General features: G+C 43.8%; 1 protein-coding gene across 3 annotated transcripts in view; it reads right to left on the bottom strand.

Moving 5' to 3' along the window:
* Nucleotides 1-26,217, bottom strand: part of CNN3 (calponin 3) — a 711,458-nt gene that overhangs the window by 122,784 nt on the left and 562,457 nt on the right. For all 3 annotated transcript variants that reach the window (XM_044085695.1, XM_044085694.1, XM_044085693.1), the window contains exon 5: nucleotides 24,601-24,717. In XM_044085695.1, the coding sequence (XP_043941630.1) occupies nucleotides 24,601-24,717 (117 nt within the window). The remainder of the gene's footprint in view (nucleotides 1-24,600; nucleotides 24,718-26,217) is intronic.

Raw genomic sequence — 26,217 nt, forward strand, 5'->3', positions numbered from 1 at the left:
TATATATATATATATATATATATATATATATATATATATATATATATATATTATATATATAGATTTATATCTCAAAGTAGCAGCTTCTAGAATGTCTCTAGTAGGTACCCCTCTGAGAAAAGCTGCTGAAGTAGAGGCAGCCCTGGTGGAATGGGATCGGATTCCCTTGGGCACAGTTTTACCATGGTGCAAGTAGCAGAAGCGAATGCAATGGCTTATCCATTTAGAAATAGTCTGCTTTGATATCGCCTTCCCCTCTGATCCTGCAGCAAATGCTACCAGTAGTTGCTCAGACTTTTAGAGATTTTGTCCTGTTTAAGTAGAATCTTAGTTGTCTGCGTACATCCAATGAATGCAGAATCCACTCCCTTCTGTTCTGCAGATTTGGGAAAAAAGTTGGCAGGTGAATGGTCTGGTTAAGAGCCACACTGGATACCACCTTAGGCACAAAAGGAGGATTGGTCCTGAGGGCCACCCTGTCTGGGTAAAAAATAATGAAAGGCTCCACTGCCATGAGAGCCTGTAGTTCTGAAACCCTTCTAGCTGAAGTGATTGCCAAAAGAAAAGCTGTCTTCCAAGAAAGAAATTTTATATCCGCAGAAGCTGATGGTTCAAAAGGAGGCAGGGTGAGTTTTTCCAGCACAAAATTGAGGTCCCATGCAAGAGTTGGCAGTCTCCTGGGAGGCTTTACATTTTTGGCCCCTCTGAGATACTGTTTTAGTAGTGGATGAGAAAAGAGGGGTGGCTCTGTGTTGTAATGAGCCAAGATGGCAGAGGCATGGATTTTTATTGAAGAAAAAGATAGGCCCTTGCCAAGCATGGATTTTTATTGAAGAAAAAGATAGGCCCTTGTCAAGCATCTCAGTTAAGTATTGTAAAATCTGAGGAATATTGGGCTTTGCTGTGTCTATTCCTTGTGCTTGTTTCTAAGCACAGAATCTCTTCCATTTACCAGCATAAGATTTTCTAGTACTAGGCCTTCTGGCTTCCAAAATGACATCCATCACGTTTACTGAGAGGTGTGGTTTGAATACTTAGTTGATTAGCCATGCTGCAAGATTCAGAGTTTGGAGCGGAGTGTGTGGAATTTGATAGTTTTGCTGAGACAACAGATGAGGTGCTTGAGGCAAGTACCACGGAGGAAGGTGTGACACATTCTTTGGAAGTGGGGACCAGTGCTGGCGAGGCCAGTCCGGAGCAATTAGAATAATTTTTGGTTTCTCCTGTCTGACTTTTAGTAAGACCTTGGAAAGTAGAGGCAGAGGGGGAAAGACAGACTGAGGTTTTTCCAGCTGAAGGATAGAGAATCCACTTTCCAGGGTTATTTGTAATGAGTTCTTGTGCAGAATTTGTCCAACTGATAGTTTTGGGGAGAGGCAAATAGATCTATGTCTGGGCTTCTCCATTTCTGTTAACATGCTGAAGATTTGTGGATCCAGTTTCCATTTGTGTGAGTCAATATGATTTCTGTTTAGGTCATCTGCCAGAGTATTTTGCTTTCCTGGCAGGAATTGAGCTTGAAGATATCAAGGCTGTGTTCCACAAGGCCATGGCGAGTCTGCAAAGGGGGTAGGAATGGGTACCCCCCCCTGCTTATGTACCACATAACTGTGGTGTTGTCCGTCTATCAGTAGTTGTCATGGATGAAGTAAGTCCTTGAAGGCTGTCAGAGCATTCTGAACAGCTAGCACTTCTTTCTGGTTTGGGCTCCATTTGCCCTGAATGCATCTCTCCCTGCCAGGTGAGCCCCCCAAGCATAGTGTGATGCGTCTGTAGTTAGGGTTTGGGTGGCAGGGGGTAGAGTGAATGACAGTCCCTTGTTTTGGTGACATGTCTCTGCCCATCAAAAAGCTCCTGTTGTAGGCAGGGAATGAGAGGAAAGTACAGTTTTGTACCTACCATAAATGTAGATGTCCGAACTGGATAGCATCTGCAGTCATAACAAATGGGTTGTCCTGTCATCAAGCAGCCCTTCGGTTGGCTGGATTCCAAAGTCTGGGTCCGGCTTAGGCTGATGTCGCACTTCACCCGACGTCATCTCTGCTGGTCTTCGGGTATAAAGGCATCAGCCGACGCCATTTTCCTCAGTGTTTCTTGCCCCAGATGCCAGTTGCCCTCTTGGAAGGCTAAATTTTGGATAAATGCCAATGTTTCCAAAAAGATAGAAGGCAAACACAAAAAATAAGCATGAATGTACATATATACAAACAAATACACCATAAGAGACCCCCAGCTAGCTATTTGGAGGGTAAATACCCTAGGAGTACCACAGAGGGAAGGAGGAGGAATCCTGACTGCAGATGCTATCCAGTTCGGACATCTACATTTATGGTAGGTACAAAACTGTACTATGTCCTTCATGGATGCATCTGCAGTCATAACAAATGGGTAGAATACCATAGCCAACTAGGGGAGGAGGAAGAAAAAATTATGGTGTGGTTAGGATCCCTTGCAGTACAGCAGTGGCGAACCCTGCTCGGGATTTAGAATACAGAGGTAAATTATAATGCTTGGCAAATGTATGCACGGAGGTCCAAGTAGCCGCCTCAATAATGTCCTTGGTTGCCACTCCTCGTAAGAAAGCTGTGGTAGTGGCTGTAGCCCTTGTAGAATGAGGCCTTATGTTCTGTGGAATTGGTTTTCCATGGTAGGAGTAACAGAATCTTATGCAATTTCCTATCCATTTGGAGATTGTCTGTTTGGAAATTGCTTTTCCTTCCCTTCCTGTTGCATAGGCTACAAAAAGCTGGTCAGTTTTTCTGTTACTTTTGGTTCTGTCCAGGTAGTAGCGTAGCTGTCTATGTACATCCAAGGTATGCAGCATTCTTTCCCTCTGTTTTGTGGATTGGGGAAGAAGGTAGGTAAGTGGATTGCCTGGTTTAAAGACACTCTGGATACCACCTTAGGCATAAATGTAGGATTAGTTCTCATGGACACCCTATCTTGATGGAAGATTAGGAAGGGTTGTACTGCCATTAAGGCCTGTAGTTCAGAAACCCTCCTTGCTGAGGTAATTGCCAGTAGGAAAGCAGTTTTCCATGACAGGTGCTGTAGATCTGCTGTTGCTGCTGGTTCAAACGGAGGGAGTGTCAACTTTTCTAGCACAAAGTTCAAGTCCCATGCTGGTAATGGTGGTTTCCTAGGAGGTTTTACATTCTTGATCCCTCTGAGGAACTGCCTGAGTAGAGGATGTGAAAAGACGGGTGGATCAAAGCTGTATTCTGCTGAAATAGCTGATGCATGTATCTTGATGGAGGAATAGGACAGGCCTGTATGTAGAAGTTCTGCCAAATACTCCAGAATGTTAGCAATATCTATATTCGACACATCTTTTCCTCTTTCAGCACTCCAAATGACAAACCTTTTCCATTTTCCTGCATAGTTCCTTCTTGTTGAAGGTCTGCGGGCTTCAAGGATAATGTCTTTTACCCTTTGGGAAAGATCTGGATTAGTTGCTGCTATGTGATGTTCCAGGCAGTCAGTTGCAAAGTTTTTAGGTTTGGATGCATGATGCTGTAGTTGTTCTGAGTTAACATCAAAGGCATCAGGGGGTATTGACCACATTTTCTCCTGAGACATGCTCCTCAGCAATGGGTACCAGTGTTGTCTTGGCCAGTTCGGAGCTATCAGGATTATCCTTGGACGTTCCTCTTTGATTTTCAGTAATACCTTGTGTATCAAGGGAAGAGGTGGAAATGCATATGCTGTCAGACCTTTCCAGCTGAAGGAGAGCGAATCCACCTTCCATGCAAGTGGGTGGAATGTCCTTGTGCAGAATTTTTTGAGCTGGTGATTGAGAGGGGAAGCGAATAGATCTATTTGTGGCATTCCCCATTTCTTTGTGATGGTCTTGAAGATGTCCGGTGTAGCATCCATTCGTGAGCATCCGAGGTGGTTCTGCTTAACATGTCTGCTAGGGTGTTCTCTTTCCGGTACAAATATTGCCTGTAACTGGATGTTGTAGCAGAGTGCCAGATTCCAAAGGTCCAAAGTCATTCTGCATAGGGGGTATGAATGAGTGCCTCCCTGTTTGTTGATGTACCACATGACTGTGGTGTTGTCTGTCCTTATCATCAAATGGCCTTCTTTGAGGAATGGTCTGAATTTTTGGATTGCCAGTTTTACTGCCAGCATTTCTTTTGGTTTATGTGCAGGTGCAGCTGGTCCTGAGTCCACAATCCTTGTAAGCATTTGGCCAGCATGTGCGCCCCCATCCTAGGTCTGAGGCGTCTGTTGTGATGGTTTGGCTTGTTCGTAAGTTGTGGAAGGGTAGGCCTGGGTTTGACTGGCATGCTTGAGCCCACCATAGGAACTCCTGTTTTAGGCATGGGATTAGTGGTATTTCTGCTTCTAGGCTGTGCCTGTGTTGAGACCATAAATTCTTTAGGTACCACTGTAGTTTTCTCATATGCAGTCTGGCATGTGGGACCAAGATTATGCATGATGCCATGAAGCCCAAGGCCTGCAGAACTTTTCTTGCTGTTAGTTTGTTTTGTTTTGTTAATGCCAAGAAGTAAAGAGGGAGTTCTTTTGTTTTTCTGCAGTTAGGAATGCCATTTGTTTTACTGTGTCCAATTCCGCGCCCAAGAATGTTCTTGTTTGGGATGGTATCACCCTTGACTTTTGTAAATTGACTGTGTATCCCAGGGCTTGTAGCAAGTAAATGACCCTTTGTAAATCTGTTGTCAGCTTGCTTTTGTTGTCCGCTTGTAGCAGGCAGTCGCCCAGGTATGGATAAATTTGGATTCCCTGTAGTCTGCAGTGAGCGATTACTGTTGTCAGGCATTTTGTGAATACTCTGGGCAGTAGATAAGCCAAAGGGCAATGCTGAGAATTGATAATGCTCTGATCCTGCAAGAAATCTGAGGTATCTTCTGCAATTTGGTCGAATGGGGACGTGCAGGTATGCCTCCTTGAGATCTAGAGTTACCAGCCAACACTCCTTGCCCAGCATGGGAAGAAGTTGCTGTAGGGTCAGCATTTTGAATTTTGGGACAATGATATATGTGTTTAAGATGGACAGGTCGAGAATAGGTCTCCAACTTTTTTCTTTTCTTGGTACTAGGAAGAGTCTGGAATAGAATCCTTTGCCCTGTTCTGTTATTGGTACTCTTTCCACAGCTCTCATCTTTGTTAATTCCGTTATCTGCTGTAGAGCTTCTATTTTTTGATTTGGAGGCAGGTTTGGCATTCCTCTTTTTACTGGTAAGGTGTGGAGGTGGAACCGTAGCCCTGGTCTATGGTTTGCAAAATCCACTTGTCTTTTGTGATATAGTGCCAATTTTTCGAAAATAAGGCTAATTTTCCGCCTAATGGTGCTGCTATTTGCTCCCTGGTAGGCGGAGTTAGAGCCAAGTCACTGTGATTGTCCTGTTGCAGTGGTAGTGGTTGTGTCTGTGCCTCTGTTATTACCTTGCCACTGTCGCCCTCTGTAGGCACCTCCTCTGGATTGATTTCTGCCTCTGGAGCGCCTATTCCTGCCCCTTTGGGATCTTGTGGAGTCAGGAAAGGACCAATTTTGGCAGGCCAGTTCCTGCTAAACCTTGGGGCTGAACCTGTAAGAAATCTTTAACTGTTTGTACAGATTTTGCCTTTTCTTCCATTTTCTTCATTACCTGCTGGGCAGGTGTACCAAATAAACTGGCCTTATCCATAGGAGCATCTAACAGCTTTGCTTTAACATGATCCGGTAAGACCTGTTCTTTCAACCATGCATGTCTTCTTATCACTGTGCCAGTCATGGCTGATCTAAATGAAGCCTCCAGTGCATCATAGCCACATTTTAAGGAATGGTTACTAACCTGTTGTATGTTATTGACCATTTCTAATACATATTTCTTATCTATAGATTCATCAGAGGATACTTTTTTAGTTAACTGATCAAGCATAAACTCTTGGTATTGGATCATGTGAAACTGACAGTTTAAAGCTCTAGCTGATAGAGTAGCAGAGGTGTAAACTTTTTTCCCCCATCTGTCCAAGGACCTGGATTCCCTTTCTGAAGGAATAGGGTTTTTTGCTGTGGTTGAGGCTACTGCCTTAGGCCCCTGGGAAATAGTTTCGGGGTCTGCCAGTGGGGCCTTGTATAGGTGGTGATGAGTGTCTGGAACCCTGTAAAATCTATCAGGTTTGGCAGGGGCTGGAGGTAAAGAATCAGGAGCAGTGCAGACATCATTAAATGCATCATCCACAACAGGCAAAACAGGAGGTATAGCTAAGGGCCTATGTTGTGGTAAATGCAGGAAAGTCCTAAGCCTTTTTCTTGAATCTGAGAAGTCTTGTCCCTGCCATTGGAATTGTTCTCTCATGGCATGTAAGGTTTCCCCAAAGGAAAATTCCTCTGGTGGAGAGGCAGCTGGAATGGATTCTTCAGCATCGGAGTCTTCATAAGTAGAAAAGGATCCTCTGGCTGTTCTGTAATGTCGGAGTCATCCGCAGAATCATCAGAGGACACTGGCTCGGGGCTCTGTCCTAGGTCTCTTTTCTGGGGGCTGAGAGGCCCTGTCTGGGTGAGATTGGGATCCCCTAATTAAGGATATTAAATCTTCTGCCAGAGTAAGCATTTGTGAACTAGAAGTGGGCCTGTGTGAGGGAGGTTTTACAGGCACTGACTTAGCAGATTTGGCTGCTTTAGCCCTGGCAAAGGCCTTAGACATGGCTGCAGGGGTCTAGCAGCACCACGTGCTGGGGTAGAAACATCCAAAGGGATGGTGTCTGATAACTCACTAGAAACCACAGTTGTAGGCAAAATTTCTGAGGCCGATTCAGGTAAGGTAGCAGGAGCCTCAGTAGTAGCCATGGATTCGCTGAAGATTGACCAGTTTTCTCGGTTTCGCCGAAACCGAGACACTCGCGCTTGCTTAACCATGGTTTCGGCCGAAACCGCGGACCGCGAGTGTCGGTCTTTTCTTGCGTTTTTAACAATTTGGGTAGTCGGAGGATCCGACGGCATAATGTAAGCAAAGTCTGAGCCGAAAAACTGTTCAGCAAACTCCGACCGACGCCTTAGCTTTCGTCGGTTGAAGGAAGCGCAGGCCGAACAGGCTGCTACGTCGTGGTCGGGGCCTAAGCAAGGCAGACAATAAGAGTGGAAATCTTTATGAGGTATTTGTTTCCCACAAGTTAAACAGTTATTGACTTTTTCTGACATCGGCTGAGGCAAGAAAGAGTCCCCAACGGAGTACATAGCTTTTTAGAAGTCTTCGAAGTAATATTCGGTAGTAGTAATCTCTGGATCTGACCGACCGGCACTTGCGAACAGCTTCTGCTTGCGCCACGCGCAAGAAAGACTGAGGAAAATGGCGCCGGCTGATGCCTTTATACCGAAGACCAGCAGAGATGACGCCGGGTGAAGTGCGACATCAGCGGCCGGACCCAGACTTTGGAATCCGGCCGACCGAAGGGCTGCCTGACGACAGGACAACCCATTTGTTATGACTGCAGATGCATCCATGAAGGACATTCATTGTTTCCAGGTTGTGACAATGTTGACTCCATAAGCTTTTTTGGTTCCATTGAAGTTTCCTCATATGCAGTCTCACATATGGAATCAGTAGAATGCAGGATGCCATGAACCCCAAAGCCTGCAGAAATTGTCTTGCAGATAACTGGGTTTTTGTTGCCATTTGTTTGAAGTATATTGTCAATTGCATTTGTTTGTCTGCCATGAGGTAAGCCATCTGGGCAGTTGTATTCAAGCTTGCACCCAGGAATGTAATTATTTGAGAGGGTACCAGTTGTGATTTCTTTTCATTTATGGTGTACCGTAGGTATGCTAGAAGCCTTTTTACAAATGCCAGATGTTGAAGAAGAGTGTCCTTGTCCTCTGCCTGAATGAGACAATCGTCCAGATAAGGATAAATTTGAATGTTTCTTTGTCTGCAAAATGCAATTACTGGTGCCAGGCACTTTGTAAAGACTCTGGGCACAGTAGATAAGCCAAAGGGCAGTGCAGAGAATTGGTAATGCAAAAAGCCTGCTTTGAAGTGGAGGTATCTTCTGCAAGATTCCCTTATTAGGATATGCAGGTATGCCTCTTAAGTCTAGACTTACCAACCAGGCATTCTTGCCTAGCATGGACAGTAGTTGTAAAGTCAGCATTTTGAATTTTGGAATATCTAGGAAAGTATTCAGAATCGATAAGCCCAGTATTGGATGCCATGATTTGTCTTTTCTGGGTACCAGGAAAAGTCGAATAAAAACCTTGTCCTTTTTCCTTTTCTGGTACCGGTTGAATAGCCCCCATATCCATGAGGGACATGACTTGTTTCTGGGCCTCTGCCCACTGATTTTGTGGCAGATCTGGCCACCCGTGTGGAATTGGCAAAGTATGGAAATGAAATCTGTACCCCTGGGATACTATTGTTTAATACCCACTTGTCCTGGGTATTAACCGCCAATTTTGAGCATGAAGTGCTAGTTTGCCCCCTAAGGGGGCTGCCAAAAGATAAGTGCTTGGAGATGGTAGAGGAAAGTCATTGAGACTGCTTACTGTAGGGTTGTGCTTTACCACCTCCAGACCTGTAAGATCCCTGTGATTGATATCTGGAGCCTTTTGAGCGCCTGGGTTTGCCCAGAGTGGCTCTGTTGGACACAGGAAAGGACCAATTCTTAGTATACCAGTGCCTACTGAACCTTGGTGGCTGCACTTGCAATAAATCTTTTACAGTTTGCATAGATTTAGCTTGGTCTTCCATGTTCTTTAAAATCTCTTCTGCCATTTTTACCAAACAGACTATCATGCTGTAAAGGGGCATCCAACAATTTAGCTTTAACATAAGGCAGATTTTGCTCCTTGAGCCAGGCATGCCTTCTTATGACAGATCCAGTTAAGGCGGCCCTGCAAGAGGCCTCCACGGAATCAAAACCACATTGCAAAGTATGCTTTCCAACCTGTTCTGCTGAATGCAATAAATCCTGTAACTCTTTTTCCACACAATCAGAAATCAACATCATTTTCTGTTTCAGTAAGCCCATAACATGCTGTTGATATTTAAGCATATGAAACTGGCAGTTTAAAGCCCTGATTGCCAAGGTTGCAGAGATATAAACCTTCTTACCCCATCTATCCAGCGCCCTGGAATCTCTATCAGAAGGGGTTGGATTTTTGGCTGTAGAAGCTTCAACACCCTTGGGACCCTGAGAAATAGTCTCAGGATCAGCAGCAGGATTTTTGAAAATAAATTTGTGGGAGTCAGGAAAAGTACAGTTTTGTACCTACCATAAATTTAGATGTCCAAGTGTATACACTGCTGCAGTCATTACACTTGGGTTATCCTGCCGTCAGGCAGTTCTCTCCCCAGTCGGCCTGAGTTTCAAAGTCTTGGTCCGGCGTCGGTTGCTGTCACCTCCTCCCTGACGTCAGTGCGACAGGGGTATATAAGATGCAGCCAACGCCATTTTCTTCAGTTTTTCTTGCCCCAGATGTCAGGTGCCCCCAAAAAGGTAGGCTATTCCAATTGCTCATATAACATACATAAGTAAAGCAATCAACAACTTTCAGATACCAGCAAATACTTCCCATAGGTAGTAAAGGGTAGAAGACATAGGTACGTACCAGCAAGTAAGAGGGGATGGAGGGAGGGTAACCTGGACTGCAGGAGTGTATACACTCGAACATCTACATTTATGGTAGGCACAAAACTGTACTATGTTCATCATGTCACACTGCTGCAGTCATTACACTTGGGTAGAATCCCAAAGCTGAGGTAGGGTGGCTGGTACTATAAGGCATTAGGGGAGGCTATAAGGCCCTGCAGCACTACAGTGGCGAAGCCAACTCGCTCTGGATGTAGAGTATAGAGGCAGATGGTAGTGCTTGGTGAAGGTATGTACAGAACTCCAAGTTGCTGCTTCCAAAATGTCCTTGGTAGGTACTCCTCTGAGGTAGGCAGTTGAAGTGGCTGTTGCCCTGGTGGACTGAGATCTAATGCTGTTAAGTATAGGTTTCCCATTGTGTGTATAGCAGAAACGTATACAGTGCCCTATCCATTTTGAAATGGTCTGTTTTGAAATGGCTTTTCCCTGTGCTCCTGCAGCATATATTACCAATAATTGCTCAGATTTTCTGAAAGCTTTGGTTTTGTCCAAGTAGAAGCCTAACTGCCTGTGTATGTCCAAAGAATGCAGTAGTCTCTCCCCTTTATTCTGTGGATTTGGATAAAAAGTTGGCAAGTGAATAGTTTGGTTTAGAGCCACACTTGATACCACCTTTGGCATAAAAGTAGGGTAAGTTCTTGAAGACACCCTGTCTTGGTGGAAAATGATAAACTGTTCCACTGCCATTAGTGCCTGTAATTCTGAAACTCTTCATGCTGATGTTATTGCCAGGAGTAGAGCAGTTTTCCAAGAGATATATTTTAAATCTGCTGTGTTACCTGGCTCAAAAGGAGGTAAAGTTAATTTTTCCAACACGAAGTTGAGGTCCCAAGTTGGTGTAGGTGCTCTACGGGGCGGTCTTATGTTTTTATCCCCTCTGAGGTACTGTTTTAGCAAAGGATTAGAGAAAATTGGTGGATCAGTGAGAGATGGAAGAGGCGTGGATCTTGATGGACGAAAAGGAGAGACCTTTGTCCAGCATCTCAGTTAAATATTGTAGTATCTGAGGAATATTTGGGACAAGAGGGTCAAGGCTGTGAGCCTGGTTCCAGGCACAGAATCTCTTCCATTTATCCGGATAGGCTTTCCTGGTACTAGGCCTTCTGGCCTCCAGAATGACATCCATAACAGCTTTGGAGAGAGGCATTGCTTGCTTGACTAGGTAATCTTCCATGCAGCCAGGTTTAAAGTCTTTAGCTGGCTGTGAATTATCGGATTGTTGTGCTGAGTCAGCAGATGTGGGATTTGAGGCAAAATCCAGGGTGGTCCTTGTGCTAAGTTCTTCAAGATTGGGTACCAGTGCTGGCGTGGCCAGTCTGGTGCCATCAGGATCATTTTTGGCTCTTCCTGCCTGGCTTTGATGAGTACCTTTGGAAGGAGAGGCAGTGGTGGGAAAGCATATACTTGTAGGTTTTTCCAGCTGAATGAGAGGGCATCCACTTTCCATGCTTGTGGATGGTAAGTCCTTGTGCAGAATTTCTGTAGCTGGCAGTTCATTGGGGATGCAAACAGATCTATGTCCGGGCTCCACCATTTCTGTGTTATCATTCTGAATATTTGTGGATTCAACTCCCATTCGTGGGGGTCCATGATGTTTCTGCTTAAGTCATCTGCCAGTGTGTTTTTCTCTCCTGGCAGGAATTCTGCTTGCAGATGAACTTGATAGTTAAGAGCTGTGTTCCACAAGGTCATGGCTTGTCTGCAGAGGGGATAAGAGCGAGTGCCCCCTTGCTTGTTTATGTACCACATAACTGTGGTGTTGTCAGTCTTTAATAGTAGTTGTCCTGGATGTATCAGGTCCTTGAAGGCTATTAGGGCATTTTGTACAGCTAGCATCTCTTTCTGATTGAGGTGAATATGCCTTTGTTCTGCGGGCCACCTGACCTGAATACATTTTCCTGCCATGTGTGCACCCCAGGTGTAATCCGATGCATCTGTTGTCAGTGTTTGCCTGGCTGTGGGATGAGTAAAAGGCTGTCCCTTGTTGAGGCGACAAGCTTGAGCCCACCATCGAAACTCCTGTTGCAGGCAAGGAATTAGTGGTATAACTGTTTCCAAACTTTGATAGTGTTCAGACCAGACACTCTTTAGGTACCATTGTAGCTTCCTCATATGCAGCCTGGCAAATGGAATTAGTAAGTATGCAAGATGCCATGTAACCCAAGGCCTGCAGAATCTTTCTTGCAGGGAGCTGGGTTCTTGTTGCCATCAATTGAAAATATTGAGTCAGATGTCCTTGCTTGTCTGGCGTGAGATAAGCCATCTGGGCCATTGTATTCAAGCTGGCACCCAGGAATATCTCTTGTGAGGGCACTAGTTTTGATTTCTTTTTGTTTACTGTGTACCCTAGGCAACTTAACTGTTTTACCAATGCCAGATGCTGTAGAAGAATGTCCTTGCTCTCTGCTTGAATCAGGCAGTCATCCAGGTACGGATAAATTTGAATTCCTTTTTGTCTGCAAAATGCAATTACTGGTGCCAGGCACTTTGTGAAGACCCTGGGCGCAGTAGATAAGCCAAAGGGCAGTGCATAGAATTGATAGTGCATTGAACCAGCTATGAATCTGAGGTATCTTCTGCAGTTTTGTCTGATAGGGACATGCAGGTATGCCTCCTTGAGGTCCAATGTTACGAGCCAAGCTTTCTTGCCCAGCATGGGAAGAAACTGCTGTAGTGTCAACATTTTGAATTTCAGAACATCCAGGTAAGTGTTTAGGGATGAAAGATCCAGAATGGGCCTCCAGGCTTTGTCCTTTCTGGGAACCAGAAAGAGTCTTGAGTAAAATCCTTGTCCTTGCTCCTGTGGTGGTACCTTTTGAAGAGCTCTCATGTCCATGAGTGCTGTAATTTGTTTTTCAGCCTCTGCCCATTGATTTGGTGGCAGATTTGGCATTCCTTTTAATCTTGGCAGAGTGTGAAAGTGGAACCTGTAACCTTGAGATACAATGTTGAGAACCCATTTGTCTTTGCTATCACAATTGGCATATGATCACCAAAGTGCCAGTTTTCCTCCCAAGGGGGCTGCCAAGAAAGAGCTGTTTGGCAGCTGTAGTGGGAAGTCATTGGGGCTGTTTTTTATAAGGTTGTGGCCTGTCTTCCCCTTCTTTCTGGCCTGATGCACCCCACTGTTGAGGCCTGTAAGGACCTTGTGGTTGACCTCTGCCTCTTGGACGTCTGTTTCTGCCCCTTTGGGGTCTGTCTGAAGCTCGAAAGGACCAATTCTTTGTTGGCCAATTTCTGCTAAATCGAGGAGGCTGAACCTGTAAGAAATCCTTCACAGTTTGCACAGATTTTGCCTTATCCTCCATTTTCTTTAATACCTCTTCTGCCTTAACTCCAAATAACACATCCTGCTGTAAAGGTGCATCCAATAGTTTTGCTTTAACATGATCTGGTAACGTATGTTCTTTTAACCAAGCATGTCTTCCAATGACAGAACCTGTAACAGCTGCTCTACAGGAGGCCTGTAAATAATCAAAACCACATTGTAGTGTGTTTTCCCCACTTGTTCAGCTGCATGCAATAAATCCTGCATTTCCTTTAAATTAGGAGGATCTGAATCTGGAAGCATTTTTTGTTTCAACTGAGACATCAAAAACTGCTAATATTTTAACATGTGAAACTGGCAATTTAAGGCCCTCATTGCTAAAGTTGCAGACATATATACTTTCTTCCCCATCTGTCTAATGCTCTCGAATCTCTGTCAGAGGGGACTGGATTCTTTGCTGATGAGGCCTTAACCCCCTTTAGGTCCCTGAGAAATAGTTTCAGGGTCGGCAACAGGTCTTTTATAAAGAAATTTGCGTGAGTCAGGGACACTGTAGTATGTCAGGCTTAACTGGGGCTGGAGGTAAAGAATCAGAATTTAAGCTGGATTCCGTACACACATCATCCACAATATCCAACACTGGCGGAATAGCAAGGGGTCTGTGTTGAGGTAATAAAAGGAAGTCTCTGAGCCTTTTCTTGGATTCTGAGTAATCCTGGCCTTCCCCAATGGAAATGCTCCCTCATGGTATGTAAGGTTTCACCAAAGGAATAGTCCTCAGGCGAAGAGGCTGATGGAATTGATTCCACAGCATCAGAATCCTCATAAGGGGGTAAGGAGTATCCTAGGTCTGAGGATGAATCTGAAGAGATGGATACCTGGTCGGATGAGTCATAGTCTCCGTCCAGTCTAGGCCTTTTATCAGGAGGGGGATGGGAACCCCTGATCAGAGTGATTAGGTCTTCGGCCATTTTGAGCATTTGTTTCTTAGGCATGGAGGCCTGTCCTGGAGAATGCTGTATTTGTTTCTTTGTTTTTAAAGTAAGTTTAGACTTAGCAGAAGATTTAATGCTTAACTGGATAGGTCTGAAAACACACTCAGAGGCTGCGGGTTGTTCAGCTACTCCGGATCCCTCTGAAGGGGTAGTTTCAGTAGTCTGAATAACTTGTGCATCCGAAGGCCCAGCCATCTCCACGTGGGAGTCAAGAGGCGGCCTGTTCTACAGAAACGGTCAGGGGCTGCGAAGGCGCCTCGCTGAAAACTGGAGAACCGGCGACTGGCCTAGAAGAGACTTTGTCGTCAGTTTTGGGCCTCGGATGCCTATCCTTGTCTTTGTGCTTTTTATGTATTCCGGTCGTCGGAAGTTCCGACGGCATGGTACAATTGAATTTTCTGCCAAAATAATGTCGGGCAAAATCAAACCGACGTTTAATAGTGCGCTTATTAAACCTAGCACAAAACCGACAACCAGTGATGTCGTGGTCTGGGCCTAGGCATGGGATACAATAGGAATGGAAATCCTTATGAGGTATTTGCTTCCCACAAGAAATACAGTTATTAACTTTTACTGACATCGGTCTGAGGCAAGAAAAAGTTTCCCCAACGGGGTACTTAGCTTTGTAGAAGACTTTGGTTCTGGATTCGGAATGAAAATCTCAGAAGGCGGCTGACCGGCACTTGCGAACTGCTTTTGCTTCGGGCACCGCGCGGCAAGAAAGACTGAAGAAAATGGCGTCGGCTGCATCTTATATACCCCCTGTCACACTGACGTCAGGGAGGAGGCGACAGCAACCAATGCCGGACCAAGACTTTGGAACTCAGGCCGACTGGGGAACCTGACGGCAGGATAACCCAAGTATAATGACTACAGCAGTGCAACACGGTGAACATGTACAGTGTACACTTACCATAAATTTAGATGTTAGAGTGTATTCACTGTTGCAGTCATTACATTTGCGTAATCTACTGGCAGGTTGCCCTCAGTCGGCCTGAATTAAGTCTTGGGTCCTGCGTCGGTTGCTGTCTCCTCTTCCATGACGTCAGGTCATCAGGGGTATAAAACATGCAGCAGACGCCATTTTCTTTAGTTTTTCTTGCCCCAGATGTCAGGTGCCCCCAAAAAGGTAGCCAAAATATATAAAAATATACACACACACATATAGATATATATATATATATATATATATATATATATATACACATACATGCATCAGTATAAACTTTATCTTCATCTACAAGCAAATACACCACATAGGCTCTAGAAGATAAACAAGAAAAGATAAACTTCAGAATGACTGGGGGATGGCGGGCGGGTAACTTGGACTGCAACAGTGAATACACTCCAACATCTACATTTATGGTAAGTGTACGCAACTGTACTATGTTCCTCGTGTTTTACTGTTGCAGTCATTACATTTGGGTAGAATCCCAAAGCTGTGGTTGGGAGGCTGGAGCTAAACAGCATTAGGTGCGGCTATAAGGCCCGGCAGAACTGCAGTGGCAAAGGCTGCCCTGGACTTAGGGTAGAGAGGCAAATGATAATGCTTTGTAAAGGTGTGAACAGAACTCCAAGTAGCAGCCTCTAGAATGTCTCTGGTTGGTACTCCTCTGAGAAAGGCTGCGGAAGTAGCTGCAGCTCTGGTGGAATGAGACCTAATGCCCTTGGGCACAGGTTTACTATGGTGTAAGTAGCAGAAACGGATGCAGTGGCTTATCCACTTTGAAACTGTCTGCTTTGAAATAGCCTTTCCTTCTGATCCTGCAGCATATGTCACTAGTAATTGCTCAGTTTTTCTTAGAGCTTTAGTCCTGCTCAAGTAGAATCTTAACTGTCTGTGTACGTCCAAGGAATGCAGAATTCTCTCCCCCTTGTTCTGCGGATTTGGATAAAAGGTTGGCAGATGAACTGTTTGGTTAAGAGCCACACTGGAAACCACCTTTGGCATAAATGTAGGATTTGTTCTCAGAGACACCCTGTCTGGCTAAAAAATGATAAAAGGCTCTACCAGCCATGAGGACCTGTAGCTCTGAAACTCTTCTTGCTGAAGTAATGGCTAGTAACAAAGCTGTTTTCCATAATAAGAACTTTATATCAGCGGTAGCAGCTGGTTCAAATGGAGGCAGGGTGAGCTTTTCCAATACATAATTGAGGTCCCATGCAGGTAATGGTGGTCTTCTAGGAAGCCTTACATTTTTGGCTCCTCTAAGATATTGCTTTAGTAAAGGATGAGAAAAGATTGGTGGCTCTGTATTGTAATAAGCCGAAATGGCAGAGGCATGGATTTTAATTGATGAGAAAGATAGGCCTTTGTCAAGCATCTCAGTTAAGTATTGTAACATCTGAGGAATATTTGGTTCTGCTGTATCAGTTCCTTGTGCTTGATTCCAAGCACAGAATCTCTTCCATTTATCAGCATAAGACTTTCTAGTACTAGGCCTTCTGGCTTCCAAAATGACATCCATTACAGCTTTACTAAGAGGAGTTGTTTGTATAACTACATGATCAGCCATGCCGCTAGGTTCAGTGTCTGGAGTTGACTGTGCAGGATCTGATTGTTTTGCTGGGACAGTAGTTGAGATCTCTGAGGTAAGGTCCAAGCTGGGTATTGAGACAAGTTCTTTAGGACTGGGTACCAATATTGGGGGGGGCCAGTCCAGGGCAATCAGTATCATCTTTGGTTTCTCTGGTCTGACTTTTAGGAGGACCTTGGGAAGAAGAGGCAGAGGAGGAAAGGCAAACTGATAGGTTTTTCCAACTGAAGGATAGGGCATCCACTTTCCATGCTTGTCTGTGATAAGTCCTTGTGCAGAATCTTTTCAATTGATAATTTTGAGGAGAGGCAAAAAGATCAATGTCTGGGCCCCCCCATTTCTCTGTTATCATGCCGAAGACTTGTGGATTTAGTTTCCACTCGTGAGGGTCCATAAGGTTTCTGCTTAAATCGTCTGCCACAGTATTTTGCTTTCCTGGCAGGAATTGAGCTTGAAGATGTATTTGGTAGGTCAAAGCTGTGTCCCACAGTGCCATGGTTAATCTGCAAAGGAGGTATGTGTGTGTGCCCTCTTGCTTGTTTATATACCACATGACCGTGGTGTTGTCCGTCTTTATCAGTAGTTGTCCTAGATGAAGTAAGTCCTTGAAGGCTGTTAGGGCATTTTGAACAGCTAGCATCTCTTTCTGGTTGATATGTAGATGCATGTGTTTTGGGGTCCACATGCCCAGAATGCATCTTCCTGACATGTGGGCCCCCCAGACATAATCTGATGCGTCTGTTAAGGTTTGGCTGGCAGGGAGTAGAGTGAAGGCCAGTCCCATGTTTTGATGACATGCCTTTGCCCACCATAGAAACTCCTGTTGTAGGCAGGGTTATGAGAGGAATAGTTTCCAGACTGTGAGAATGTTGACTCCATAAACTTTTTAGGTACCACTGAAGTTTCCTCATATGCAGTCTTGCATACGGAATCAATAGGATGCAGGATGCCATGAAGCCCAAAGCCTGCAGAATTTGTCTTGCAGAGAACTGGGTTTTTGTTGCCATAAGTTTGAAGTAAGTAGTCAGTTGCCTTTGCTTGTCTGGCGTGAGGTAAACCATCTGGGCAGTTGTATTCAAGCTTGCATCCAGGAATGTTATTTTTTGAGAGGGTACCAGTTGTGATTTCTTTTCGTTTGTGTACCCTAGGCATGTTAGAAGCCTTTTCACAAATGCCAGGGGTTGAAGAAGAATGCCCTTGCTCTCTGCTTGAATGAAACAGTCGTCCAGGTAAGGGTATATTTGTATACTTTTTTGTCTGCAAAATGCAATTACTGGTGCCAGGCACTTTGTGAAGACCCTGGGCGCAGTAGATAAGCCAAAGGGCAGTACAGAGAATTGGTAATGCATTAAGCCAGCCTTGAATCTGAGGTATCTTCTGCACGATTGTTTTATTGGGACATGCAGGTATGCCTCTTTTAGGTCTAGTGTCACCAGCCAAGCATTCTTGCCCAGCATGGGTAGAAGCTGCTGCAAAGTCAGCATTTTGAATTTTGGAATGTCCACGTGTTCAAGACTGATAAATCCAGTACTGGGCGCCAGGCCTTGTCCTTTCTGGGTACCAAGAACAGTCGAGTAAAAACCTTGTCCTTTTTCCTGTTCTGGTACTGGCTAAATGGCCCCCATATCCATGAGGGATGTAACCTGTTTCTGTGCCTCTTGTCCATTGATTTTTGGGCAGATCTGGCCCAGCCGTTTGCATTGGCAGAGTGTGGAAATGGAATATGTATCCCTGTGATACTATGTTTGGTACCCACTTGTCCTGGGTTATTATCTGCCAATTTTGAGCAAAAAGTGCTAATTTTCCCCCTAAGGGTGCTGCCAAAAGATAAGTGCTTGGTGCAGGCAGAGGGAAGTCATTGGGACTGTTTTCTGTAGGTTTGCGCTTTATCTCCTCCAGATTTGGAGGTAGAAGCGCCCATTGCTTTGACCTGTATCAATCTTGCTCCTGGTATCTGGAACCCTTAGGGCGTCTGGATTTGCCCCTTTGAGCTCTGTCTGACACAGGAAAGGACCAATTCTTTGAAGGCCAATGTCTACTGAATCTTGGTGGCTGCACTTGCAAGAAGTCTAACAGTTTGCATAGACTTAGCTTTGGCTTCCATTTTCTTTAAAACCTCTTCTGCCTTAATACCAAACAGAGTATCATGCTGTAAAGGTGCATCTAGCAATTTAGCTTTAACATGATCAGGCAAACTTTATTCCTTTAGCAAGGCATGCCTCCTAATCACAGATCCTGGAGTCAAAACCACATTGCAAAGTATGCTTTCCAACCTGTTCAGCTGCATGCAATAATTCCTGCAATTCTTTATTTTCTGCACATTCAGAAATTAACATCATTTTCTGTTTCAGCAATCCCATAACATGTTGTTGATACTTAAACATATGAAATTGACAGTTTAAGGCTCTGACTGCCAAGGTTGCAGATGTACAAACATTTTTTCCCCATCTGTCCAGTGCCCTTGAATCTGTCAGAGGGGGTAGGATTTTTTGCTGTTGAGGCCTTAACTCCCTTTGGACCCTGTGAAATAGTTTCAGGATCAGCAGCAGGGGTTTCTAAATAAAAATTTATGTAAGTCAGGGACCCTGTAATATCTGTCAGGCTTACTGGGAGCTGGAGGTAAGGAGTCAGGGGTCAAGCTAGACTCCGAAAAAACATCATCCACAATGTCTAAAACAGGGGGAATGGCTAAAGGCTTGCGCTGAGGGAGAAGGAAATCCCTGAGCCTCTTTTTTGATTCTGAGAAATCTTGACTCTCCCAGTGAAAATGCTCCCTCAAAGTATGCAAGTTTTCCCCAAATGAATAATCCCCAGGAGGAGAAGCAGATGGTATAGACTCCTCTGCATCAGAATCCTCATAGGGAGGTATAGATAATTCCTGATCAGAAGAGGAATCTGAAGAAATAGAAACCTGATCTGAAGATTCAAAATCAGTGTCTTGCCTAGGCCTCTTATCTGGAGGGGGATGGGTACCCCTGATCAAAGTAATAAGGTCTTCAGCCATTTTGATCATCTGTTTTTTATGCATAGAGGCCTGTGCACGTAGCTCATGCGTCAGTGTTTTAGTTTTAGAAGTTGCTTTTGTCTTTGGTTTTGCAGCTTTCAGTTTGATATACAAATGTTGAGGTCTGAATACACCCTCAGAAGCCGGTGCCTGCTTAGCGGCTCTGGACCCATCCAAGGGAGATACATCTGTCGGTCCAATACCCTGAGTATCTTGCAGCATGCCGGACTCCAAATGGGTGTCGGTAGAGGCCTGCAACTCTAAGGTAGCGGGTATCAGGGGCTGCGAAAGCACCTCACCGAGTACCGGTGACTGGCTTAGGAGAAGCTTCGTCGTCTGTTTTGGATCTCGACTGCCTTTCTCTGTCCTTTTCTTTGCGTTTTTTATGTACTCTGGTAGTCAGACTGCTATCAGACGACATTTCTGGGTAGTTAAATCTGTTTCCAAAATATTTTGAGGCAAAAATATACCGACGCTTAATAGTGCTAGCACAAAACCGACAGCCAGGCACGTTGTGATAAGGGCCTAGGCAAAGAATACAGTATAGAATACAGTATAAATGGAAATCCTTATGAGGTATTTGCTTCTCACAAGTAATACAATTATTAACTTTTTCTGACATCGGTATGGAGCAAGAAAAGTTTCCCCAACGGGGTACTTAGCTTTAGTGAAAACTTCGGTTCTGAAACTCAAACTCGAATATTTCAGTAGTCTGCCGACCGGCACTTGCGAAATGCTTCTGCTTCGGGCACCTCGCAGCAATTAAGACTGAAGAAAATGGCGTCAGCTGCATGTTTTATACCCTTGACGACCCAACGTCATGGAAGAGGAGACCGCAACCAACGCAGGACCCAAGTCTTTGTTAATCAGGCCGACTGAGGGCAACCTGCCAGCAGATTACCCAAATGTAATGACTGCAACAGTGAAATACGAAGAACATCCCTGTAATATCTGTCTGGCTTACTAGGAGCCGGAGGCAGGGAATCAGGAGCCATGCTTGATTCTGAGAACACATCAACAATGTCTAATACAGGAGGTATTGCCAAAGGCCTATGCTGAGGAAGAAGGAAATCCCTGAGCCTCTTTTTTGATTCAGAGAAGTCCTGACTCTCCCAGTGAAAATATTCCCTTAAAAGTATGCAAAGTCTCTCCAAAAGAGTAATCCTCAGGAGGAGATGCAGATGGGGATGGATTCCTCTGCATCAGAATCCTCATAAGATGGAATAGAAAATTCCTGGCCAGAAGAAATGGAAACCTGACCTGAAGATTCATAATCAGTGCCTTGCCTAGGCCTCTTAGCAGGGGGGGGGGGGGGTTGGGAACCCCTGATCAAGGTAATTAAATCCTCAGCCGTTTTGATAATTTATTTTTTAGGCATAGGGGCCTGAGCAAGTGGCTCATGCGTCGGTTTTTAGACACAGGAGTTGTTTTTGACCTTGTTTTTGCTAATGACATCGGTTTAATATAAAAATGTTGAGGTCTGAAAACAACCTCAGGCTCCGGACCCATCCAAGGGAGAGACATCTGCGGGTTCAATACTTTGCGAATCTCGCAGCATACAGGACTCCTAATGGTTCTCTGTAGAGGCCAGCGACTCAAAAGTAGCAGGTATCAGTGGCTGCAAAAGCGCCCGAGTACTGGCGACTGGCTTAGGAGTTTTGTTGGATTTGGACCTTGACTGTCTGTCTTTTTCCTTGCGTTTTTTGTGAACTCCGGTAGTATTGCTAACCGAAGACATTTCAGGGTAGTTAAATCTTGAACCAAAACATTTAGAAGCAAAAATATACCGACGCTTAATAGCGCGTTGGTTGAATTTAGCACAAAACCGACAGCAAGGCACATTGTGATCAAGGCCTAGGCAAGGAATACAGTACAAATGAAAATCCTTATGAGGTATTTGCTTCCCACAAGTAATGCAATTATCAACTTTTACTGACATCGGTAAGGAGCAAGAAAAAGTTTCCCCAACGGGGTACTTAGCTTTAGTTTGAAGATGTCTGTTCTGAAACTTGGAAACGAACATTTCAGGCGTCGGCCGACTGGCACTTGCGAACTGCTTCTGCTTTGGGCACTGCATGGCAAGAAAGACTGATTAAAATGGCGTCGGCTGCATGTTTTATAACCCTGACGTCATGGAAGAGGAGACGGCAACCGACTGAGGGCAACCTGCCAGCAGATCACCCAAATGTAATGACTGCAACAGTGAAACACGAAGAACATCGGGAAGGAGCAAGAAAAAGTTTCCCCAACGGGGTACTTAGCTTTAAGTTGAAGACTTCGGTTCTGAAACTCAAAAATGAAAATTTCAGGAGTCGGCCGACCGGCACTTGTAAACTGCTTCTGCTTCGGGCACCGCATGGCATGAAAGACTGATGTAATGGCGTCGGCTGCATGTTTTATACACCTGATGACCTGACGTCATGGAAGAAGGGACAGCAACCGACGCAGGACCCAAGTATTTGTTAATCAGGCCGACTGAGGGCAACCTGCCAGCAGATTACCCAAATGTAATGACTGCAACAGTGGAACACAAAGAACATCAAATGCTGTAACAGTCATGTCTTCAAGAAGGGCAAGCATAAACTTAACATACGAGCTAGTCAGTTGAAAATTCTAAAAATAAGTGTAGACAAAAACAGTTTTCACCAACACTATCAAAAGCTTTCCCATCCTTGTCAGAAGGTGAAAGACTGGTTTTAGCCAGATGTTTAGCTGCAGCTGGGTTAGCTAGAACAATAGCTACTGGGTTTGATTTGGGGATCAGGACATAAAAACTTAAGACTTTATGTGGACCTGGCCTCGACTTAGCCTGTGTACAAAAGCACAGCGTGTGTGTGTGTGTGTGTGTGTGTGTGGGGGGGGGGGGGGTAGAAATGGTGTCTCCCCAAATCCCCCCAAGGTTCTTTACTGCACCCATAAGGACACTGTCACCATGTGTCAAACTGCCATACGTCTATGGTCTGGTCAGAACACTTCTGCCCAAATGTGGCAAAAGTGCCCCCAAGAGTCATGCATGACCCAGTGATAATAATGAGAAGAGTTCTCATCCCAGGTGTAACCACTGATAGGGAAACAGGGTATTCAGCAGACCACATCATGTGAGAAAGCAAGGTGTAGGTAAGGTCTAGATGTCCAACATAGATTAGACACTGTGGATTTCACAGAATACACTCCCCCAAGATGGCTGCCAGGCAGAACTTCTTGTACTTGTCATGGTCAGTCAGTGACCGGTTTTAGCTTGAAGATTTGCTAGATGAGGAGGTAGATTGACCCCTGAGGAAAGTCTGCCTTCAAGGTAATCTTTTAAAAACAGAAGCAAACTGAGCAAGCGACACTTAAAAACGAATAAACTTTAATATCAGTAAAGCGCTTTTAGTTTGTGTGACATGCGCAAACTTCTTCAGACAATAAATTACTAACATCATCCTTTTATACAACAGTTGTTGCCTCTATCAAGGTTAGCATTATTAGCACACTAATCAAGCTTTAAAGGAATACTGACCCTGAACCATCAACAGTACAATTCCAAAACATAGTATATCCTAGTGGCGTCTTGCTTTTAATGCACATAAAAATATTTAAATGAAGATGACCTATATAACATAAAACTGAAAAGTGAATAAACAACAAGTATTGATGAAATTTACATAATTTGTTGCTTTCAACGATAAATAATTCAAAGTTTAAAAATGCTGCTAAAAGAGCAGCTTTCATTTATTCCAGGCGAGTTGTACGCGTTCAGCCTGATTTGCCAAGAGAGTTCAAGCTCTTCCAATTTTAACCCTACTGGGTTAAGTTTATTCGTTTTTAAGTGTCGCTTGCTCAGTTTGCTTCTGTTTTTAATTTATGCTTAGTTTATTGGTTTGTCGGGTTTATTCAAGGTAATCTTTGCTTAACAAGGGAGAAAATGACTGATGCCAGAATGATACAAGAGGGTAATGCAGAATGACATTCTGGCACCTGCCCTGGATCATGAAAGGGACCGTTCTGCCAATCCTTATGCTGGATACCTTACACAGCTGTCATCCTGCAAGAGATGAGAGAGGACATGAACTTTCTCTTCATTTCCTGCAAGTGTCCAAGCCAAAGTGCTGACACACAGAGCAATGTTTCATACTGTAACTCCATTTCTAGGCAGTAGACTACATGTTGGGCAGGGTCCTGGCTCGTGACCTATCCAATCACAATAATGCTTTGAAAAGTTGAGTTTTAGGCATAAAGGGCAGTAGATATTCCAAGATGAACTTCTGGCTCAAAATTTGTACAAGTGGCATAGAAGAAAGAAGTGCTGCAAGAACTGAGGGCAATCTACTAGTCCCAACATGCAATTAACAGCATAACCTTTTGACATGACAGAAGGAACATGCTCCCAAGTGTAGAAGCAAAACCCAGAAACATGCCACATGAGGAAAAATGGAAAAGAAACCCAAGGTCTACTACAGAAGACCTCCTTTGTCAAGACCTTTAGTTTCACAAAAATTACACTGCACAAACTTGAACATGAGTGTAAGAAAATGTTCGACACCGGAACCTAAAATACATTATGGACACTGTTTTAATGTATGGACTTTGTTCGGTTTTAAACTTTGTTTGCTAGAGTGTTGCAGGTTAATAATAGTGGTTCACTCTTCTCTGACTTGCGTCTCAGTTTACTAAATGCAAACACTACAAATTATTAACCTGTTCTTGGCAATCAGATGCTCATTAGGAAGGTAGTTTTTTTAAACAAGACTGCTGTGTATCTCAAAAGCTTTTCAAAACTGGAAATATGCTCACTAAATGAGCCACCATGCTTATACCCAAGGCACTAAAAATCATTTTTTTTTAGTGTATGTATGAGCTAACAAAGGTTTACAGCCTTCACAGTTTAGCTTTGCTATTACAAAGATGATGCATTCCTTTACTAGCACTATTCTCTGCCCACAGCACCACAGTTGATTGGATAGTTTAAAAATAATTCTTCCAACAAAGGAAGAATCAGAGGCTTACAGATATCACAGCAATGTTTTTTTACTATGAGATTATATTCTACAGTGCTCTCCAAAATATAAAAGTAACATTTTCTTAACTTACCTTCCCCCTCAAGGCTCCAATGCACAGAATCGCTTCCCCTATCTTCCTTCTCTCATGCCTCCACTGCACTCACTTTCCCACATTTTAAAAGCAGTCTACAGGATGAACCAACAAAATCAGTCCTACCTGTAGCCCAATGACACTCTGGCCGGCCTTCATTTTCTCTTCATCAAACTGTCTTTCTTGTTTTTCTGCATATTTAACACCAATGTCGACCTTTGTTTCGAGACCTTTGGTTTTTCCCTGCACATTAAAAAATATTCATTTTTAAATATTTGTACACATAATTATGTATACATACCAAATACAATTATATGGCCTATTAATGAAAGATGTTTTTCTTCTTATGCTCTAAATTCAGAGTAACCCTGCATGGGCTGCACTTACATTTTGTAAGATAAAACATTATTCCATTTACGAATAAAATCAGCGTTCTCATCATGAATGCATATAAACTGGGTTGAAATAATTATTTACAACAGAACAGTCTTATCTACGTTTACCAAACACCAATGATTTTTTTTTAACAACTTCAAAGGTGGTGAAACAATTGTCAGAAACAAATGTCCATGAAGCCAACAAAAAAGGCTTAAGGATACAACAGTGATGTTAACTAAATATACAATTCTTAGGTTGCACCACTTTAGATACAAAGGGAATACTTGGTTTTCTAGTAAAACAAATGTCTCCTATACTTTAAGATAGCATGACATCAGTCAGCACTTAAGTATACAGGTGTATACAGTTCCCCTAGATACTCAAAAATTATGTACCACAACAATGTCTCCTTTTCATCCCTATTCATCTGATATGGCTGACAGGACTGGAACCACCTGGCAAATCCAATCTGGCATTCTGCCAATGCTTTCTATCTCAAGCTCCTAAACTTCTCCCTCCCATAATGCTCTATGCCCTACTGTGCATCAGACGAAGTTTGAGGATACGACCCAGTTGAAGCAGCTGAAGCTGAACATGAATTTATACACAAGGGGGAGGGAGGGATGGCCTATTAGCCAGACATGAATGAAACCAACTATTCACCTCTTGTAGACAAATCTTCTCTTATACAATATGCAGACGACTCTACACTCATCTCAATCTCCAGTAGTATCACAGACCTTCTCACCCTTACTCAAAACTCCTTTCTATCCACAGAGAAATGGCTTATCTGACAATCTGCTTATCCTTAACCCTAAGAAAACCAAGCTCCTGCTCTTTCTCCCCTGCTCTTTTTCCAATCACAAATCTACATTTACCATAACATCCTCTAACAATCATAAAACCTGAACCACACACTAAACTGTTAGGCGTCATTATAGATGATGAGCTCAAATTTAACTTACACTTACTGGAAGGAATAAAAAAAACATACCAGAAACTTGGCTTGCTCTATCGTAACAAAAGATTTTACTCCAAATGCTAGACTCTCCCTAGCTCAGTCCTTCCTTCTGCCCACACTTCTCTACGCAGCCCCAATACTAACCAATATACAAGCTACTACCATGAACAAACTGCAACAAACTTACCATAAAATTGCAAGATTCATTACTAACTCCCCCTACAACTTCCATCACTGCCTTGAACTCATTACAATGGTTCGAATTCCCTCAACTACTGCTACTTTCTCAGTTTCAAGTTATTCACTCCATTCTATACAGGCCTTCATCCTGACCAGCTCTCACTACTCTCGTATCTACCTATACCCCTTCTAGAACCCTCCGCAACTCTAACCAACAACTTCTG

The sequence above is a fragment of the Protopterus annectens genome, chromosome 10.part0 (genome assembly GCF_019279795.1).
Source record: "Protopterus annectens isolate FY-2018-M chromosome 10.part0, PAN1.0, whole genome shotgun sequence".
Taxonomy (NCBI): Eukaryota; Metazoa; Chordata; order Ceratodontiformes; family Protopteridae; genus Protopterus; species Protopterus annectens.